Here is a 14,706-nt window from a genome sequence, read left to right as displayed (position 1 = left end):
CTCTTCTGGCATCCCCATTTTCTTTTCTTTTTTTTTTTTTTTTTTAAAGATTTTATTTATTTATTTGACAAACAGGGATCACAAGTAAGCAGAGAAGCAGGCAGAGAGAGAGAGAGGAAGGGAAGCAGGATCCCTGCTGAGCAGAGAGCCCTATGTGGGGCTCCATCCCAGGACATGGGGATCATGACCTGAGCTGAAGGCAGAGGCTTTAACCCACTGAGCCACCCAAGCACCCCTAGCACCCCCATTTTTGTCCCCCTTGTGTCTGTCCCCCGCCTGCTCACGTTCCACTTCCCACCACACCTCTGGTTCACAGTCTGCGCCCCCACTGGGTCTCCCATTAATTTCTTGTTTCTGTGTAAGAGACCTTTCTGATACTCAGTTCATATCTAGGCTTGTCCTTCCCTGCCCTTCCCTCTTCCCTTGATTCACGTTGATTTATTTATCATGCAGGCACTTATCCTGTCTGTCAGCCTGTGGAGCAGACTTCCAAAATGGTGCCATTTTTCCCCTTACGATTTTACCATATAAAAATTTAATGGTAATAAGAAGGAGGAGGAGATAGAGGAATACTTAAAATCAATCACGCATTTGCTGTGTTGTGTGGGCTGTGTCCAGGTTTTATCTCAGTGCCTCCTGACCACAGCCCTGGGTGCTAGGTACTGTTGTTATCTTATAGAGAAGGAAAACGAGACACAGGGACGGACGTCAAGCGCATGTCCAAGGGCACACTGCTGATTAGCAGTGGGACCAAGATCACACAATAAGAGAAGAAGGAGTAACTCTGGATGCTGGGAGGTGGTTTAAAAAAAAAAAAAGTGGGAAAAAATCCTGCTGAGTCTGCGTTCAGGGTGTGGCGTTTACTGATTTGTCAAGTCTCGGGAAACCATAGAGCTGGAGAAGGCCAAGGCCTGGTGGGTGATGTAAATTTGGGAGTCTTTAGCAGAGGAGGAAATAGATAAAGCCTTTGGAATCCATGAACTCGCTGAGAAAGGATGAGTCAGGGGCTGGCTATCTGGGAGTGATCACACAGTAGGGAGCCTAATGAAGGAGCAGTCTGTGCCCTTAGAGGCTCTTTTCTCTCCCTAAGGGGGCAGGTCATGGGTTCAGGAGGCAAGCTGGCAGTCAAGGGTTTACCTAATACATATTGTTAAGGGTTTTCTATGCACTTTGCCTCTAGACTAGACCATTTCTGCTACGGGCATGGCTGCCCCCACCTTTAGCCAGAGTGCCCCCTTCTTCCTGTTAGTCAGCCAGTGCACATAGGGTATCAAGTCTACCCTTGATTCGCTTTGATTTATCATCTTTCTTTTCTTTCTTTTTTTTTTTTTTTAAAGATTTTATCTATTTATTTGACACAGAGAGAGCACAAGTAGACAGAGCGGCAGGTAGAGGGAGAGGGAGAAGCAGACTCTCTGCTGAGCAGAGAGCCTGACACGGGGTTCAATCCCAGGACCCTTGGGATCATGACCTGAGCCAAAGGCAGCCGCTTAACTGACTGAGCCACCCAGGTGCTCCTGGGGTCATCTCTTGAACCTGTTCTCTCCTCATTCCAATGTCATCATCTGTGTTTATCTCTCCCAGAACATTGCAGCAAGACCCCAATTCTTTCTCTGCTTTCATTTGTCCCCTCTGTCATCAAATTCTTGCACATTTCTGTCAGGGCAATCTTCTAGCCCTAAAATCTCGTGCCTGTAAGGGGTCATATACGTCCATTTCCCCAGCATCCATGTGGTGTGCTATTATATCATCTTCCTGTCAAGTGGCCATCCTGTCCATTCCAATTATGTTTTTATGCATTGTATTTCGATTGTAAACAGATCTATTAAAAAGTGCTAACTTCTGTTGAAGTAAAATACTTCTGTTCTTTTATAAACTTGTTTTATGGGTGTAATTTCCTCGAGTCTCTCTACAGATGTTAATAAGAAATGTTTCTAAGTTTTCTTTGTTTACTAGATTAACTCTTCTCTCAGAAGTGAGTTGCTTTGCTTTCTCTCCTTCGTGCTTCTTCATGAGCCTGGCTTTCCCCTAATATCCTGTGAATTTTGATCATTCTTTGATATTTTTTTTTATTTGTTTATTTGACAGACAGAGATTACAAGTAGACAGAGAGGCAGGCAGAGAGAGAGAGAGGGAAGCAGGCTCCCTGCTGAGCAGAGAGCCCGATGCGGGACTTGATCCCAGGACTCTGGGATCATGACCTGAGCCGAAGGCAGCGGCTTAACCCACTGAGCCACCCAGGCGCCCCTCATTCTTTGATATTTTTAAAGGTGATACTAGATGGTGCAGTATCAGAGGCTGGTGTGGGTCTCCACAGTATTCTGTGGTCTCTGTTCCAGAAACATACCTCTCCCCTGAACACCATGGCTGCTTTGTGTAGGGAATAGGTAAGCTTCCCTACAGAGTGTGTGCAGGGGCTGGGGAGAGGAAGATGTTAAGTTACCAATCACTTCTACTCAAAAAGAGTACACTTAACAAAAGTAGATTGGGTAGAATATTTTAATTATTCATTTAAATAAATATTCATTTATTTGTTTAAATAATATTTGATTATTCAGTTAAAGATTATAATTTAATATATAATATTATATAATTATAATTTAATTATTATAATTATCACTAAGATCATTCAGCTTCAAAAAATTATACTTTTTCTTAATAGGGAATCCATTTTTCTTTTTGTAATAACTCTCAGAGCTATATAGATCCATGTTCTAATTTGAATGCTTGTTCTCTAGGCCCATTGCACAGCTTCCTTCAAGAGACTTATTTTTATGACTTCCTCTCATGTTTCTTGATTCCATGTCTTCTTTGGATTTCTTGGAGAACTTCCTTAAGTACTTTCTCAGAATCTGTGGATTGAAAAACTTTTAAGTCTTTTGCATATATGAAAATGTCTGTATTTTGTAATCACACTTATACCCACTTTAGTTGGGTATAAAATACCAGGTTCAAAATACAGTCATTTCATATAAAATACCAGGTTCAAAATACAGTCATTTCAGAGTTCTGAATGCATTTTCAATTCAGCTTCCTGCAGTCTAGTGTTATGAATTAGAAGCTTGGAGATAATTTGATTATTACTTTATAGGTTAACCTGTTCTTTCTCTGAGAACTTTTAGGATCTTATCTTGCTCTTTAGAATTCTGAAATATGATAATGAGGCTAGGTGTGAGTCTTTTATCACTTACCTCAATTATATGCCCTTTCAATGTAAAGATTCCCACTGTGGGATATGGGAAATTTTCTTCTTTGTTTGGTTATTTATTCTCTCCATTTTAAGGGTTCTTCTCTTTTTGGAATAGTTAGATATTAGATCTCTTGCACTGGTCATCTGTATTTTTTAACTTTTCTATCTTGTCCTTTTACTTTTGCTCTTGAGGCTTTTCCTTGACTTTTTTTCTTCCAGCTGTTCTATTGAATTTTTATATTTTGACAATTTAATTTCAGTTTCCACAAACCTTTTTCTCTTCTTCTTCTTCTTCTTCTTCTTCTTCTTCTTCTTCTTCTTTTTTAAGAGATTACTTGATTCTTTTATTACCCTGTTCTTATTTTAGGGAGACAATATCTTTTGATCTCTCTGAGATATTAACTGGAATTTAAAAATTATCTTCCATTACCTGAATGTTCTGTGTTCTTGCTGTTCCCATAGTTGCTCTCTCTCCTTAATTCTGCTGGGAAGAGGGCCTCTCTTCTCCAGTATCTTTCCTGGTGTTTGTATTGGCTGAATGGTTAATTTGCTCTTGTGATCTCATCCACTTTCCATATTCCCAGAAATTTATCTAAACCTTTAAAACTTTAATTTGACAGTTGAGAAGCCATTCTATCATTTGATAGAAATTTTGAAGGAGGAGGCCCTGTTCACTACTTTAAACTGCCTCTCAGGTCTAAAGAGTATTTTTAAATAGCCTTTGATACTTATTTTGCAACAAAATGGCAGCCAATTAAAGTTGCTACCTAGAAATCACTTCTAGTATTTTGAAGAATCTCCCAACCGAACAGGCCCATGAGTTTCCTATGTTGTTACCCTGAAGAGGCCTAGGGTTCACTGCAAAACCAGAACAAGTCCTGCTTGTCCAGGAGGCCTCCTAAGTCCCGCATTTCGAGATATGGTTCCCAGGAATGGCAGGAAGGATAAAATTCCCTGTCATTGCCAACAGTGACCCCCTCCATTCTGGGAGGCTCTGGGCTCAGCTGGTGGGCTCTGTTGAGCTCTCCTGATATCTTTTTTTTATTTCCCAGCCAGGGCCTAAATCTCAGCAAAAGAGCACACACAGTTTAGGAACAATGGTCACGATCTCTGTGTCTTGTCTGTCTCTGTGATCAGAAGGTTCTCAGACCTCATTGAGGGTTTTACCAAGAGGCCTCCCATTACAACCCACTGGGAAAGAGATAAAGGGACCCTTTTCTAATGGCTTGTCTGGGGTCTTCTTGGCAAAATCCCCAGAAGAGGAAACACAAATGCATTGTAAGAACCATAGAGATGTTAACTTCTTGTCATGGACTGTTAACGAGGGCTATCTCCCAGGGGTGCGATCATAAACACTTTCTTTCTACTTTATACGTTCCTGTATTCACAGAATTTTAGTGGCAGATTTGTGTCATTTTCGTCATGAAGGAAAGAAGGACTAGCCTGGCCCTCGTCTCTCCCACAGTCTGCCCCACCCCTGACCCTCACTGTCTAGCTTTATTTCCCACTCCTTTCCAAAAGGACTGGTAATCCGACTCCCTGCTGTCCCCCTGTGGGTCTCATGGTTGCTTTATGTCATCTGCTCTGTGAATACTGAACAGATCAGTGATGGATGATGAAACTAGCAAATGAGGTTTCTGTCTCTGTCCTTAGATTACGTCTTTCCAGACTTGACTGAGAAAGCGGGTCCAATAGAAGACACCAGCCAGGGTCAAGAGGTGCCGAGTCTGCCCTCTCCCTTGCCCAAGATGAACCTGGTGGAGCCACCATGGCATATGGCTCCTGGAGAGGAGGAAGAGGAGGAGGAGGAAGAGGAGGAAGAGGAGGAGGAAGAGAGGGAGAAGGAGGAGATAGAGAAGGAAGAGGAAGAGGAAGAGGAAGAAGAGGAGCTCCTGCCTGTGAACGGATCCCAAGAAGAAGCCCATACTCAGGTCCACAGCTTTTCTCCCACCAGCAGCAGCCAGATGCCAGGGGCTGCCAAACACAGGCATGAAGAATCTGGGGACCAGGCCTCCTCAGGTGTGGAAGTGGGGAGCAGCATGGAGCCCAGCCTGTCACCTCCTGCAGTCACCCCAAGTACAGCGACCCTGGGGGGTCAGGACTTCATCAGCCAGGAGGCAGGGGGCACAATGCTGCCAACCGAGGGGCATGGGGTAGAGTTTGAGGCCCCTCGGGAAGCAAGCGAGGAGGCCACTGTGGGAGCAGTGGGGCTGACTGGGAAGCAAGGGGAGGCGCCGTCCTTGGCATCATTTCCCCAAACAGAAGCTCCCAGTGGGGCTGAGAGCCCAGATGAAGATCCCCTTTACCCTGGAGCCTCAGCATCTTTCCCCCTAGACCCCCGAGATGTGGAACTGACCCCTTCCTCTGCTACTTTGGGGCAAGAAGACCTTAGTCAGCAGCCCCAAGAAGGACAGGCCGCCGAAGCCCAGTCCAGAATACCCTGGGATTCTACTCAGGTAAAGTGAGAACACATGAAGGCCATTTGGCAGCACCTTTCTCTAAGGGGTCTGGTCATCCCCTGGCTGCACAGTGGGGATGGGAAGGTCTGCCAGGCTGAGGTGGGAGGCCCTTGGATAGCATGTAGAACCCCAGCAGAACTTTTGGGATGCACGCCTCACAGCCCTGTACGGGTGTTCTCACCACACTTAACACGCAAAGCTCTTGGAAGAGCTCAGCTTCCCTAGCTTGGCCTCGTTCAGTGCTACTGCTGCCTCCCGTGGCCTTCCCACCGCCTGACCTGTGCCCCCACCCCCCATCTCCACACCCACCCTGGATGTGCAGTTACCCTCTGCTCTCCTCCTCACCCCTGCCCAGCACACACGCCCTGGGCCAGTGTTCGCACCTGGGAAGGGAGAGAAGGGAAGGGGAGTTCCAAGTTGCCAGCCTGTGCATCTGGCCTTCAGGCCTGTTTTCCTTTGGCCTAGGGCACGTGAAACCCCCACAGTGTTGCCACTGAAGGCCTGTAGCTCGGGCAAAGCCCTGTCAGGCCCCTCCTCTCATTGAAGTCATCCTCAGTGTGGTCCCTAGAGACATCTGCGTTTGTGAGCCTGTGGCTGGAGCTTGCCACCCTGCAGAGGCTGTCGACCCCCACCTAGCTGTCACAGACCTGCAGGTGGCCTTCCCATCCGGCTTCTCAAAGATTTCCATCTGTGCTTTCTCCAGTTGCCTTTCCTTGTGCCTTTGTAACTGTGGCCCTTCTTTTGGTCTCACTGTCCAGGTGATCTGCAAAGACTGGAGCAATCTGGCTGGGAAGAACTACATCATTCTGAACATGACGGAGAACATAGACTGTGTGAGTGCCGAGCTAGGCGGGGGCCACGGAGAAGGATGGGAGGGGGTGTGTGGCCAAACCTGGGCAGAGGGGAGCATGCTGGGTGTGGGGAGGGGCCTAGCCTAAACCAGGGGAGGAGCCAGCCCCCACCCAAGTCTAAAAGAGGAGTGCCTTCATATGTTTAAATTCCTAAGGGCTCTTTTATTCTTGCCCTACTCTGTTTAATTTCAAGGAATAGGTTTTTTGTGTGCGTGTGGGTTTTTTTTTAGATTTTATTTATTTATTTGACAGAGATCACAAGTAGGAAGAGAGGCAGGCAGAGAGAGACAGAGAAGCAGGCTCCCTGCTGAGCAGAGAGCCCGATGCGGGACTTGATGCCAGGACCCTGGGATCATGACCTGAGCCTAAGGCAGAGGCTTTAACCCACTGAGACACCTAGGAGCCCTCAAGGAATAATTTTGTTCACGTGTGCAATGTCTTATCGCCTGGAACATATTGAAACTGTCTTTAAAAAGTTGCTTTCCTTATTTGTTGGTTTTGGCCTTGGTTTTCTCACTTGCCTTTGCTCCCCAGATGTCTGGTAGGTTCTTTCAGAGCTATTTAAGGAGGGCCATCAACAAGCTGGTATGAAGCTTTGAGCTTGGAGTGGGGTTTATTAACTGACTTCTCAGGAGGGTGGACTGGCTGGGCCATTTGAGTTTTTAATGTCAACATTTTTAGGTCCTTCCTCTTGGGCGACTAGATTCTTTGAAAAAGGAATGTCTGTCCTACTGGGAGCATAAAGGGCTGGTTGTCAGTGTTCTGGGAGGCAGGGTGGGGAGAGGGCTGGGCACCTCAGTGTTAGGGCAAATTCACAGAGCACAGGCAAATTCATTTACTCCATCTTTGAGCAAGAGCCCCCTCCCACAGTGGTGCCCCATGTCCTCTGGGTCAGAGGGCCTCTCTTTTACCCTCTTTGCAGAATCAATTTCCAGGCTTCTGCCAGGGGGCAGGGACATTTGTCAGCTCTGCAGTGCTGGGAAGAGGAATTAGGGATCCAGCTGCTTCTTAAACAGCCTCTCAAACAGTTCTCCTATTTTTAGAACCATTTTCATCCTCCCTTCAGAAGGTAACCCATGCTGCTTATTCAAGAGCATGTTAGTTGGGGGTTTGACAGTGTACCTGTGATTCCTTCTCAGCTTGTCCCATTTCAGCTGAGGATCTGGCTCTTTGGGGCTTGCTAGATCAGGAAATTCTAACTCATCCATATGCCTCCAGTGCCCAGATTTTGTTGTTCTTGTTTCCTCTTCCGTTTTGTTTTGGTTTTGTCTTTGTGCTTTTAGACCTTGAAAAAATTCTTTACTCTCGTTTAGTGGGTTTGGGGAAAAGTGAAAGTATATGCCTGTGTTTAATTCAAAAGTGATCCAGAAGATTGTTTTCTTTTTTTCCCACTATAAATAATAAACAAGTAGATTTTTTAAAAACATGATTGATACGTTTGAATCTATTACAGTGACTATTTATTCTTACTGATGCTTTTACATGCCCCATCTCTGGCCAGCGAGAACCTCTTTGAGTTGGCTTCTAAGTCTTTTTGGCCAACTAATTAATGTTTGGTAGTTTCCTTGATTTCTGGTGTGATAGGATGTTTGGACTCATTTGTACTTTCCTTCCCCCAGGCATGAAATCAACATTTCTCCAAGCCCTCATTCCTTTTATTGGGAAATGGTACTTAGAGACCACAGTAAGGGTCCTTGAGACCCTTAAATTTTGTATGTGCATATTTGAACAATAAAGTCTAAAGATATTGTCCGTCTTCTTTCCAAGTAACACATACATATATAAAAATGCTTTCATTCTGCTTTCCCTGTTTTTGTCTTGATAGTTTTTCTCATTTACTATTTGATCACTGCCTAATTAGTCATTACTTTTTTTTTTGATGGATTTTTTTACCAGGGTAAAAAGATCTAACAAAAATTGATCATCTTAACCATTTTAAGATACTACAATGGTGTTAAGTATGTCATTGTTATGAAACAAATCTCCAGAATTTCCATCTTGAAAAATATATTCGGTCCCCATTAATCATTCTCCCAGGCCCCTGATAACCACTGTCCTAGAAATTGGGCTACTCTGAGTACGTCTTATAAGTGGACTTAAACAGTATCTGTTCGTCTGCAGCTGCCTTATTCCATTCAGTAGAATGTTCTCAAGGTCCATCCATGTTGCAGTGTGTGTCAGAATTTCCTCCTTTTTTAAGTTTGAATAATATTCCATGGTATCTATAGGCCACATTTTGTGTATGTATTTGTCTATCGATGGATATTCAGGTAGCTTCCCCCATTTTGGCTGTTGTGAATAATGCTGCTATGAATGTGAATCCACCAATATCACTTTGAGACCCTGTTTCAATTATTTTGGGTATGTACACCCAGAAGTGAAATTGCTGGATCATATAGTGCCTCTATTTTTTTTTATTTTTAGAGAAATCTGTGGTGTTTTCCACAGTGACTACACCATTTCACATTCCCACCAGCAGTGGACCAAGGTTCCAGTTTCTCAAATCCTCACCAACACTTGTTTTCTATTTATGTGTGTGTGTGTGTGTGTGTTTAAAGATTTTATTTATTTGAGAGAGAGAGTATGGGGAGGATGGGGAAAGGAGAAGCAGGTTCCCTGCTGAGCGGGGAGCCTGATGTGGGGCTCGATCCCAGGACCCTATCCTGACCCGAACTGAAGGCAGAAGCTTGACCAACTGAGCCACCCAGGTGCCCCTATTTTCTGGGGTTTTGTTTTTTTTTGTTTGTTTGGTTTTTGGTTTTTGGTTTTTTTTTTGAGTAGTGGTCATTGTAATGGGTATGAAGTGGAATCTCATTATGGGTTTGATTTTCATTTCTCTGATGATTAGTGGTGTTGAGGATCAGTCATTATTATTATCAGTCAGTGCTTAATTTACTTTATTAATACATTTGTTTCTTTGCTTACATGTCTTTTCACATTCCCATTCCTTTCTTGCAAATTTAATTGCCTTTTCCCTGAAATATACCCTTTAGCAGCTCTTTCTACAAGGATATGTCTGTATCAGCCCTTATTAGTGTAAAGAATGTCCTTAATTTTCTCATGTTCTTTTTTGGTAGCTTTTCATTTTGATATAATTTCAGAAGACTAGTGCAAAGATATCCTTTGTATCTTTCAGCCAGATTCAACAGCTTTTAGCATTTTTCCAGACCATCTGAGAGTAAGTTGAGACACATTTGAGACATAGTTAGGTTTATTTGTTACTGTTTGTATTCAGTTTTGGACCTTACCCCCCTCATCCTTGTTGATTCAGTTGTATTTTTGACCGTGTAAAACATCAGTGTGGTTCTAAACATCTAAATGACACAAAAATGTGTGCTTAGAGAAATACCCCTCTCCCCCATCACCTCTTGCCCTCCATTCCCACCCACTCTGTCTAGGTAACCAATTTCATTAGTTTCTGCTTATTCTTCCTGGGTTTCTTTTTATAGCAATAAGCAGACAGATATTTCATTTCTTCCATTCTTTCTTTCAGGAAACGTAGCATATATTTATATTTTTATTAGTTTGCTAGGGCTGTCATAACAAAGTACCACCCTGGGTAGCTTAAAAACATAAATTTATTCACTCACTGTTTTAAAGGCTGGACGTCCAAGATCGAGGTGTCAGGAGAGTTGGTTTCTCCTGAAGCTTCTCTCCTTGCCTTGCAGATGGTCATCCTCCCTCTGTGTTTTTACATCGTGGTCCCTCTGGGTGTGACTGTGTCGTTCATCTCCTCCTCTTGTAAGGACCCCATCCGATCGATCGGATAGGGCCACCCTAATGAGCTCATTTTAACTTAATCACCTCTTGAAAGATCCTGTCTTCAAATACAGTCACAGTCTGAGGCACTGGGGGTTAGACTTCAGCATATGAATTATTGGGGGAACGCAACTCCGTTCATACATAACACTACTCTTTTGTGTTTTGCTTTTCTTGCTTAACAATGTATGCTGGAAATCACTTCATGTTAGTTCATGGAGATTATTCTCAATCATTTTATTTTTACAACTGAATAATAATTTTTACAACTGAATAATAATAACCCCATGATGTGTATGTATTTTGGATTGTTTATTAAATTTCCTTTGTGGTGGGCATTTGGGTGCTTTCCAGTATCGTGCAGTTATGTATAAGGCTGCTTTGAATGACTGTGTGTGTATGTATTTTTCTGCTGTTGGGATGTACCTTCAGGGTAAATTCCTGGGAGTAGGATTGAATATGCAGTTTGTTACATGCTACAGATTTCCCATTTCTCTCTCATTCTCATTAGAAGTTTATTGGGCCTTATTTATCTATCTATAATGTCTCCTAATGCTTTCATGCTTTCTCTTTTTAAAATTTCTCTGATGAGGGATGCCTCGGTGGCTCAGTGGGTTAGCATCCAACTCTTGGTTTTAGCTCTTCGGGGTCCTGGGATGCAGCCTTACATGGGGCTCCATGCTCAGCCGGGAGGCTACTTGAGGATTCTCTCTCTCTCACTCTCTCTCTGTCCCTTCCCCTGCTCACGCTTTCTCTCTCTCCAAAATATAAATAAACAAATATCTCTGATGCATTCTGAATAATTTCCTAGCTTTATCTTTTAAATTAATAACTCTCTTTAGCAGTGTCTAATCATTTGTCTGATCCATCCATTGAATCTTTAATATAGATAACTGTTTTATATTTTTAGAATTTCTCCTTGGTTCCAAATCCTTCCCTTTGTTCTTCATTTTGTTCCTTTCTATCATTATGGTTTCTATTCCTTCATTTTCTGAATTAGCTTAAGTATATTGATTTCATGATTTCTTTCCTTTTGTTTTAGTAACAGGACATCCTGGAATGTCAGTTCTCCTGTTTATGGCTTTGTACCTTGTTCCCTGGTATAGATCGTTCTTTATTATTGTGATCTCCTCTTCAGCCCCAGGTTGTAAAAGATTTCCACCAGAGTGGTTTCAGGGAAACTTTGGAAGTTCCAGCATTCGTAGGTCAGCTTTCATCTTAATTTCTTGGTTTGGATTTTCATATCATGAAGGACATTTGGACTCCAAACCCAGGTAAAGCACAAGCCTGAGTTTTTAAGTGATCTTGGATGACATTTTTCTCCTCCCCATGGACCTGGGCAGGTGGGAGAGCCCATGACAGCTCCTCCAGGTGAGCAGGAATGTTTTTGAGTCCAATTTCACTGAAAGGGCAGGTCTTTGGGGCTTCAGGCTCCATCGTGGTACTCTGCTGTAGTTCTTCATTTCATGGGGGCCAAGAATGTGCAACATTTAAAGCCAAGTCTCCAGCTCCTGGGTTTCATTTCTGGGTCTTGCACCCCTGCGAATTGCTGTAGCTTTAGCACCTACTCACTCTTCTGGCTTTGAGTTCCCTCTGTTCCTGCCTATATTTTTCCCCCAGTGTTTGTCTGTGTTTATAGCAAGGTGAAAGAGCAGGACTGTCGTCAGTTCTATCTGCTGTAATACCACAAGTCAAAATGATGGGCTGGGTTACGTGTCCCTTCCTGTTTGCCATCAGGACCATACCAGACACTTCGAGGAGTTACATGTAACTTTAGTGCATTGGATACAAGGGCTTGGATGGTAGCAGGAGAGCTGGAACCTTGACTGTGGGAGAAACAGTGTGATATGAGGGAAAGACCATCCACCCAGGAGTCAGCAGGGAAGAGAGCATTGCACTTCAGAAAAGTTCTAATGAATTACAGTGTATGTCCAGAAAAGCACGCAGATCCTAAGTGTTCAGCTTGATGGATAATCACAAAAGAACCACACCTATGTAATCAGCGCCCTCACCAAGACGTGGCACACGATCAGCACTGCCAAAAGCCCTTCTCACTCTCCTTTCCAGACACTGTTCCCTCAAAGGAAACCATTTTCTTGGTTTATAACCCCATACACTGATTTTGCATGCTCTTTCACTTTATGTATAAAGAGTCATTCAGTAGGCACTATTTTGAGTCTGGCTATTTGCCCTCAGCGTTTTCTTTTTGAGATTCATCTAGATGGCGGCACATAATGAAGTTTGTTCACTGTGCTTCTGTCTAGTGTTCCAGTCATGTATCCACTCTAATGTTGCTGGGTCTTGGAGTAGTTCCGCTTCAGGCTATGGGGCGTGGGCTACTGTGGATGTTCTCAGACACGTATTTTGGTGAGCATCTGGATACTGTTCTCATGGGTGACACTGCGGGGCCATGGTCTCTGCCTCTCTTCACCCTGAACAGATGCTGTCCCACAACTTCCCAAAGTGTTTGCACAACTTCTTCTGTCTCCAGCAGCACATGACACGTCTGGTTCTCCCCTGTCACCATCACCCCTTCCCCTTGTCTTCTTCATTTAATTTAATTAATTTTCAAGCTGTATATTATACTGGCATCACTTTGTGGTTTTATTTTGCATACTCCTGATTCATGAAGTTGAGCACCCTTTCATATGTGTTTTGACTGACTGCATCCAATTGGGTCATCTTGACTATTTTTAATTGATTTCTGTGAATTATTTCTATATCCTGGATATGAGATGTCTGTGTGTGTGTGTGTGTGTGTGTGTGTGTGTGTGTACACACATCACATATATATCTCATAAATATTTGCTGCTATTCGGTGGGCTGCCCTTTTCCTCTCTCAATGGTACCTTCTGATAAATGGAAGTTCTCAATTTCTAAAAAATAGATCATAAAATAATCTAACTTACCAATTTTTTCCTTCTTGGTTAGTGTTTTTAAGTTCATTTTAGAAATCTTTGCCTACTCAGAGGTCTTGAAGATAGCTTTCTTTTTTTTTAAGGATTTATTTATTTTAGAGAGAGACAGAGAAAGAGAGAGAGAGAGCACACACAGGGGAGAGGGACAGAGGGAGAGGAAGAGAGAAACTCAGGCAGACTCTGCACTGAGCATGGAGCCCAACATGGGGCTGGATCTCATGATCTTGAGATGTCTGTGTGACCCGAGTTGGATGCTCAACAGAGTGCACCACCCAGGCACCCCTGAAGATAGCTTTCTTTGCTTACCTCTAAAAGCTTTAGATCTGGTGTCCATCTGGAATTGACTATAGTGTGATTTTTTTTTCTTTTACACTGGGATAATCAGTTGTCCTGGCACCTGTGACTGAATAAGCACTTCTCTTTTAATCCTCACATAAGTGCATGGTGTTAGGACCAAAGCTACCTCTTCAGAGGGGGAAGCCGAGACTCAGAGAGGTGCAGTGTTGTGCTAAAAGTCACAGAGCTAATGAATGGCAGAACCGGGATCTGAACCCAGATTTCTTTGACTCCAAATTCAGGGCTTTCTCCCCAGGCCACTGACGCTCAGTTCCCATCTACAAAATAAATGGCACGAAATGTATAGTCATCAGATGCTGCCAGAATGGACACTGTGGGTCTGCGGGCTTAAGCCAGGCAGACATCTTGACCCAGAACATGGGTCTGCACACATGGGGGATCACAGGCCTGTGGCATGGGGGAAAGTATTGCCTGTGGTGGGGATGTGTTCCTTTTGTAAGCAGGGAGGCTGCTGGGTACAGAGCCTGCTGCTCAGGCAGATGCAGGTGTGTACCCCATCCGTACACACACATGCACACACGTGCACATGAAGACGGTAAGAACTATTTTGGGAATAGGCGCATGTGACTATCTCCATGTATCAGTTCTCTCCCAAATTCAGAACCAAGTTGACTTTCTGTTCAGCCAGTGAGGGCCAACGCTCACGTTTGCACCTGGCACTTGCCGTGGTAACAAGTCCCCTTGGTGGCCTTTATGCTGGGATGATGACCAGGAAGCCTCGCTAGCTTGGGCTTTACCAGAAAGGAGATGGGAATGTCAGGGCCCCACATGGTCTGATGAGATGCCTGGGCCTGGCAGGCAGCCCTGGGTCAAAGTTCTAAGGCCGGGCACTCAAGAGAAAGCTTAACAGCTGGGACAGGTGTGCTGCTAGAAGGTTTGGAGGCCAGGAACTGGGGTCAGTGATTTCCTGGTTACTGGAGGAAGAAGGCTGCTGGAGAGGAGCCTGGGGGTGGGGAGCAGCTGCAGGGCCAGTGGAAGGTCTCTTCCCTGATGGGACTAGGTCGTAGCCTGCCTGGGTTTCTGCCACTCACTGAGTTCCCGGCCAGTACCTGCCTCTTGTTGTTGTTTTTTAAATTACATAATCATATCTACACAAGGTCAGGAAAATCTAAACAGTACAAGCTAGTGTCAGGTGAGAACAAAATCTGCTTATATCCTTCCTCCTGCCCCTG

The 14,706-nt window shown here is 44.0% G+C and overlaps 1 protein-coding gene across 1 annotated transcript in view; it reads left to right on the top strand.

The window, feature by feature from the left end:
• PODXL2 (podocalyxin like 2) overlaps window positions 1-14,706 on the top strand; it is a 36,348-nt gene that overhangs the window by 16,753 nt on the left and 4,889 nt on the right. The window contains exons 3-4 of the mRNA XM_032338199.1: window positions 4,844-5,646; window positions 6,408-6,482. Coding sequence (XP_032194090.1) covers window positions 4,844-5,646; window positions 6,408-6,482 — 878 coding nt within the window. The remainder of the gene's footprint in view (window positions 1-4,843; window positions 5,647-6,407; window positions 6,483-14,706) is intronic.

Source organism: Mustela erminea, chromosome 1 (genome assembly GCF_009829155.1).
Source record: "Mustela erminea isolate mMusErm1 chromosome 1, mMusErm1.Pri, whole genome shotgun sequence".
In the NCBI taxonomy this organism is placed as follows: domain Eukaryota; kingdom Metazoa; phylum Chordata; class Mammalia; order Carnivora; family Mustelidae; genus Mustela; species Mustela erminea.
Note: the sequence above shows the minus strand (reverse complement) of the source record. Positions and strands in the feature narration are given on the sequence as shown.